At 51.5% G+C, this 7,104-nt stretch overlaps 1 protein-coding gene across 3 annotated transcripts in view; it reads left to right on the top strand.

The window, feature by feature from the left end:
• Positions 1–4,835: 4,835 nt before the first annotated feature.
• TSHZ2 (teashirt zinc finger homeobox 2) overlaps positions 4,836–7,104 on the top strand; it is a 438,233-nt gene continuing 435,964 nt past the window's right edge. For all 3 annotated transcript variants that reach the window (XM_026014665.2, XM_026014664.2, XM_026014663.2), the window contains exon 1: positions 4,836–5,020. In XM_026014665.2, the coding sequence (XP_025870450.2) occupies positions 4,981–5,020 (40 nt within the window). In that variant the 5' untranslated portion in view covers positions 4,836–4,980. The remainder of the gene's footprint in view (positions 5,021–7,104) is intronic.

The following is a 7,104-nucleotide window of genomic DNA, read 5'->3' as shown; positions in this document are numbered from 1 at the left end:
CCAACTTCTACCAACTTGATTCACTTGTTACAAAATTCAGCTTTTGCAGGGGCAAGGTTCCCATGGCTGGCACCTTATCTGAATCACCTGGGAACTTGTAAAATATCAGATTTTCGGGCCCCACCCGGGGATCTAATTCAGTAATTCTAGGGTGGCGCCTGTGCCTCTTTATCTTAAGGAGAAAAAAAAAAAAAAATCCCCGGGTGATTCTGACATTGAGCCAGTGTGGGAATTGGTGTTCTAGAAGATACAGTTGACTCATTCCAATCAGTTCATGCCTTTACACATCCCAGAGTTCGAGTGTTAGATGTGAGGATGCTACTTCCCTGGAGACCCAAACATAGTATTATTCTAAGCCGCCAGCCCTTGGAAGAAGTTTCCAAAAGTGCCAGAGTCTGTGGTTTAGCGAAGTATTTTGCAAATTCTAGTCATACCTGTACCACCTTTCTCACATTTTGCCATCTCCACACCCCCCCCCCGAACCATTATTTATTCTCTATCATTCCTTAGCTATATTTATTTTTAAAACCCATAAATTACATCAAACTTCAGATTGCTACCATAATTGGAGTGCAACATCTTTTGCTAAGATAGAGCTAACCTTAGAGTGAATTCAATAAAAACAAACCATTTTTTAAAAAAGTCTAGCCAGGTAACTCTTGCCCCTCCCAAGCTTCTAAGTCTGAGATCTGTGGTTTCTTGGTTGAGAAATAAAAGTTAGCAATTGTTAGGCATGAAAGACGCACCAGCACCAAACTGAGACGTTCATGGATTGAAAGAAAACTGAAAGGGAATAACCTTTTCACTATGCGATTCATGTTTTTCAGTGTCACGTCTACGCCACTGAACAGTACCTGGGTACCATTGTGTTGTGCATCCAACTGAGGTAGACAAAATCTTCCTTGCTGATAACCAAGCGAAATACTCTATAATAGTAGCAGTAGGGGGAAAAAATAAAAATTAATGTGGGAATGTAAGTAAAATTCAGAGAAGAATCCTGGGGAGAGATACAGGGAAAGATTCCCAAAGTAGCCCAAAGTCGGCTACTCTGGCCCATTTCCTTCCCGATCCTCTCCAAAGCTGGGTCCAGCCCCCAAATTCCTTCTCTCCCAGTTCCAAATCTTCAGGATGTCATTTTCACAGAAGCTTTTTGAAGGCAGGGATCCGATCTTACGCACGCCAGCATCTCCTGTACTTGGGCAATGCCTGGCCACCTAACTAACGCACGAGATGTTTGGTAAATGATTGAATGTAGTAAAAACACCCAGTCAGCAGACATGGGGCTTCTCCGGGGTGGATTCACGGTGAGCTCACTGCAGTCCCAGGCTTTTCTCTGCTCAGGCCTTACATTTATAGCCCCTGTTCCTCTAACTGTGGTCCCCAGCCGGCAGGACTGGTGGTTTTACTGATTAAGCTGTGGTCCCTGGCACAGCTCCCTGTAAAGGTGTGGGAGGAAATTAGAATTAATTAGAATTAATATCCTTTTGCTGACATTGTCAGTGCTGCAGTAGGGCTTTCTGTGCCTCAGTTGCCTAAGGACTAGGCTGGGGTTGGGTGGGGTTGATCATGGGTGGAGGCCAATTGGGTGATTTAGGGCAGATGAGTTAACAACTTGTATCACATGCATGAGGAAGAAATGAGCCTGTGGCCTCCCACGTGGGGATGTTAAAAATGCTAAAACAATAACAAGAAAGATTAAACAGCACTTTGCAAATGTGATGATAACACATGACTAGTAGGATGGGGAAAGTTACATTTCCTATAGCTCCCAAAAGAACTGTTCAGAAAAATATCTGTGCAACAGGTCACCCTAGGCCATTCCCTGCAAGTGATGGCAAAGGTGGTAGCTGGGCGGGTTGTGAATGGGAGGTGGCCCGATTATACCGGGCAGGCCTCCCTCGTGGTGGGTTCATGGTTCGGGGGCAGATAGTGAGGAGTAGGCACAGGTGAAACCCCATCGCAATGACCACATGACAGTGCCACACCTTGAACTCCTAAATTACAAAATATCTAAGCTTGAGTTTGCTTTCTAGTTAGCGATACTGGATATGTCCGATTCCAAAAGAACAAAGGCCTTGTTAGCGGAAGTTCTCAAACTGGAGAGAGCTGGAGACTCACTGGCTCAAAATGCTGATTCCCTGCACCGTGTTCCAGAAGTTTCTGATTTGGAAGGTCTAGAGCAGTGGCCGTCAATCAGGGGGACGATTTTGCCCCTCTCAGGGGACACTGGGCAATGTCTGGAGACAATTTGGTTGACCCAGATGGGGTGGAAGGGTCTGGCATCTGGTGGGTAGGGGCCAAGGATGCTGCAGACACTCTATATTGCACAGAACAGCTTCTACCACAAAGAATTATGGGCCCAAATGCCCATGGAGTTAAGGTCAGATCATCCTATTCTAGGGTAAGAGCTCACACCTAGGGCCTAAGAATGTGCCTCTTAACGAGGGCCCGAGGGGATTTGGGTGCAGGCAGCCAGAGCCTTGACTGGGAAGAACTAGGCCATGCCTGCCTTCTTCTAAGGCTTTGGCTGTCTCAGTTCCCCTCTTGCCTTACCCTCATCCCTCCCCCCCATATTTAGGACTCAGCTTAGACTTGACTTTCCCCAGGAATCTCTGCCTGGAAACCATCCTCCCTCCCTCCACGGCCAGGCCTCCTACCCCATCACCCATCACTTGCCCCTCTGTCTGTCTGTCTGTCCCACTGGAATGAGAGTTCCCTGAAGGCAGGGTTCCGGTTCCACCCTGTCCCCAGCACCTAGGCAGCTGCCAGACCCACACCTGGCTCACCAATCACCTGTTGGCTGGAATCTATCTCAGCTCGAGTGCCAGCTCCGGCATCGAGTCTGCCCCCTCTTCCAGACCCCATCACAGACCCTATTCTAACATCTTCAGGGAGCTTATCTCTCAGAAATGACCTTGCTTATTTGCTTGCCTACTTTTCATTCATTCAACAAATATTATATACTGGGCACCTACTATATGCCCCTTTCCATGGCTGGGGCTGGCACAGTGAACAAAAGAGGCAAAATCCCGCTTCCCAACAGGGCTTATATTCTAAAAAGGAACTAGGGCAATAAACGAAATAGAGAACTGTACATAATCTATGTAATATTGATAAGCCCAGTGCAAAAGGAGATAAAATAGAGAAACAGGCTAGGGAGTGGGGGTGAGGGGTGTGCATGTGCGCGGAAAATTATAAGTCAGGTAAGACCTCTGGGAGAAGGTGACGCTTGGGCCAAGACTGGGGATCTGAGAGTGACAGGTGTGCTCCGCCACTAGAATATAAACACTAAGAGGGCCGGGATCTTCCCTTTCGCTCTGGCCCCTGTGTCTCCAGAGCAGGCACATAGTAGGTGCTCAAGAAACACCGTTTAAACAAAGAGAATCTGGGATTACACTAGCCAGGAGGCAGAAGGGAGATTTCTGTTTTTCTGACCAGGGAGGAAGGAGGGAGGGGCAGGGGCGGTAAACTTGGCGTGGGGGTGGGGAGGACGTCTTCGCGGTCAGATTAGGAGACTTGGGGGATGGAGGTCACCGCTGGCTGAGACCCAAGTTCTCACCCCTTCTCATAAGTATAGCGAAGGGCCCTGGAGGTGGGGATGGGGAGGCTCACCTGCTCCCCCCCCCCCCCCCCAGCTGGCTCCCTTTGCAACTGCAGAGTTTGGTCCCCACCCTCACGCATCCCTGCCTGTCCCCTCCCTCCGCACGCCCTTCCCGGAGGGGTGTCCCCGGGGAGGGTGGGGGGGTGAGGGGCGCCCTGGGGAGCCGCGGGGCGCGCCGGGTCCCCGCCCCCAGCCCCCCCTCCCCTCCCCTCCCCGGCGGGACGCTGTCCCTTTAATAGACTCCCTCTGCCTGGCGCTCTGCGGCTGGGGAGTAAATTTCTCCCTGTCATCAGGTCGCGGGGAGCGGAGGAGGAGGAGGAGTTTGTTAATGTTCAGTTTGTTCAGCGGGATCGATGTTTGCTGGCATCGCCTCGCCCTGTCTTGTGTGTGTGTGAGTGTGTGAGTGTGCGCGCGTGTGTGTGTGCGCGCGTGTGAGTGTGTGTGTGCGCATAGGTGGGGGGTGTGAGTGTGTGTCTGTGCGCATAGGTGGGGGGTGTGAGTGTGCGTGTGTGTGTGTGTGTGTGTGCGCGCGCGTGTGCGTGTGCGAGTGAGTGGATTCCGGATTTTCCGTCTTTCCCCCAACCCGCTCCTGTCCTCTCGCATATCACTCACAGACGGGAATCTGACAGCAGCCACAAACCTACAGTGAGTGATCTCTCTCCCCCAGCGCGAATCCGCCATAGAGACCGGCGAGGAGGAGGAGGAGGAGGAGGAGGAGGAGGAGGAGGAGGAGGAGGAGGAGGAGGAGGAGGAGGAAGAGGAGCAGGAGGTGGAGGTGGAGGAGGAGGAGGAGGAGGAGGAGGAGGAGGAGGAGGAGGGAAAGAGGAGAAGGAAGAAGAAGGAAAAGAAGAAGAAGAAGCCACTACCTCCCCAGGATTGCCTGGTTCTCCCCCTTCTCTTTACGCGCGCGTGTGCGTGTGGCGCGTGTGCGCCCCTCGTCCCTTCCATCCGAACGCGGTCTTGGATGTTTAATAAAGAAATCAAGTGTCTCAACAGTCACCCCCAAAAAAAAAAAAAAAAAACCAAAAAAACCAAAAACCTCCAAAAAAGCAAAAAAAAAAAAAAAAAACCAAAAAGCGAGAGAGCGAGGGGGAGCGAGCTCCCAAAACAAACAAACAAACAAACAACCAGGCAGAGCCAACCTCTACTTGCGAGCAGCCGGCGCGAGCCGCCCGCGTCCGCCGCCCGGAGAGGGGGGTCTCCGCGGGCCCGTGGTGGAGGAGTTGCAGGGGGGATCGCCGGGGGGACTGAGGCCGAGTGACGCCCCGGGAGCCGCCGGGCCGGAGGCGGAGGAGCCCCGGAGAGGCGAGAGAGCAGCGGGCCCCCGCGCGCGGCTCGGGGCTGGGCCGCCAGAAGTGGGACTGGAGCGAAGTAGAGCGATGCCAAGGAGGAAACAGCAGGCACCCAAGCGGGCGGCAGGTAAGAGAACCGGCTCCGCTCCGGGGCGGCCCCGCGGCGGCCCCGCGCGCCGAGCCCCCCGGGCGCACCCCCAGCCGCGCGGGGAGGTCGCCCCGGGCGCCCCTCGCCGCCCCGCGGACCACCCCGTCCTCCCTCGCGCCTTCCTCCGTCTCCCGGATCCTTCCCGCTTGCAGGCTCGGGGTGGGGGGTGGGTGGGGGGTGGGGGGGCAGCTGTCCCACCGAGCCTTCCCTCCTTAAACTTTCTTTCCCTCCACCCTCCACCCCACCCCTAACTTTCTCCCAGTCTGTCTCTTGCCTCTCGGGCCAAAGTTGGGTTGAGGATTCGGGGTGCGGGCTTGGGAGCCGGTGCTCGCGCCCTGGCATCCCTCCGCGTGGACAGTGCCAGCGGCTGCTGGCCTCGAGGGACCGCGGTCTCCCTCTCTGCTGGGGGTTCGGGGCGCTGGAGAGCGAGGCGTGATGCCCCGGCCCTGGGCTGCAGGCGGGTTCGGGGGCAAGCAGCGAGAGTGTAACTTTGCTCGCCAAGGTGGAAAAAAACCACCCCAGGAACAGGACTGACTGAACCTTTGAATATGCTTGGAAGTGTCATCGAGACTCTTTCTCTTTAAAAAGGGGGGAAAAGGGGACCCAGTAGAACATTGAAACAGCTCTGGATTTCCTTTGCCCAGAGAGAGTTGTAAACTTTGTAAATTGATTTGTACCGTATCCCATCTGAATCCTTCCTTACCAGCCCCCCTCCCTCCCCACCCTCCACCCCCCCCCAAAAAAAAAAGAGAGGAACAGGTTAATGGATCAGTACAATAGACCTTCTAAAGGTTTTTTTTTTTTTTTTTTTTCCTTTTGGGTTGCTTAATTGCTTTTTTAATAGTATGCTGGGGTTTTGTTTCTCGGAAGTGTAATATGAAAGTTCATTTTTCTCCTGCCAGACCCACCCACTGAAAAATCAGCTTTCCACTTGATTGCTAGTTTTGATTTGACATTTGATTGATCACCTGTCATCTCGCTGCCTTTGATCTATTCATTCTTGATATATATCAATAAATCACTCACCATGGTAACTCAGAGTGCCAGTGACGCAAGCCTTGCCCTCTAGATTCAGAGCCAGACATGCACAATTATTATCTTGTTTGGCTTTTAATGTGGGCGTTTTTATTTCTTTGTGTCCTTTAGTTGAATCGGGGCTTTAGCGAAAAGCTTAAGTTTTTTTTTTTGTTTTGTTTTTTGTTTTTTTTTTTGCCCTGGTCTCTGTATTTACCCTCATGCTTTAGGCAGCATCAGTTAGGGATGGAGTTCTGCAGACCCAACAACACGTTTCCTTTCTGCTGTAACATGAGTGAAACATTGAGAGAGAAGTTCCGTGGAACACTTTGGTAAACTTTGTGAAGCCACCCTTAGAACAAATCCAAAGTTAGCTGCAGATCTGGGCAAAGTGGGTGTTTGTGTCTGAACATGCTGGACCACCAAGCTCATCCTCCATCATGGCCTGATTCCAGCCTGAATGGCAGTCCATGTGCTTTGAAATATCCACAATTATCTTCCCTTCAGAGCGCAGAATTGCTTCCGTAGCCATGCGTAGATCGGTTCAGATTGCAGGCGGAAATATCATCTATAAAGCTCTGATTTGTGTATTTTCCAACTGTTTCCCTAAAAGCAAAATAATTAAAATATTTTCAGTGCCGTGTATATTTGGAACTTGCCTTGTCAGTGAGGTGCTCTTTTTTCAACTCCGGCTACCTCTTTTGAAAACAATTTCTCCCTCCCGCCCCTGTCCCTGTCTGCATTTAACTCACTTTTTTTTTTTTTTTTTTTTTTTTTAAACTTGGATTGTTTTGCAAACTGACAGTGCTGGGGCGTGCACTGGCCTTCTGGACCCAGGAAAAGTGAGCGTGCTCCTTCTAGTTCTGGCAACCCAAGTTTCCGTATAGCTAGATTATTAGAGATAACGTCCTTATTGTCCCAAAAGAGAACCCTGGGCAACAGTCCAGCAAGAAGTGATACTGCCCTGAAAATTACTCTTCCTCTCCGCCACCCCCCCCCCCTCACCCCTTGTTGTTCCGGTAAAGGCCATCAACAACTAGGCAGTAATT

The sequence above is a fragment of the Vulpes vulpes genome, chromosome 14, assembly GCF_048418805.1.
Source record: "Vulpes vulpes isolate BD-2025 chromosome 14, VulVul3, whole genome shotgun sequence".
Classification (NCBI taxonomy): Eukaryota; Metazoa; Chordata; class Mammalia; order Carnivora; family Canidae; genus Vulpes; species Vulpes vulpes.
The sequence above is the reverse complement of the archived record's forward strand: the minus strand, read 5'-3'. Positions and strand labels throughout refer to the sequence as shown.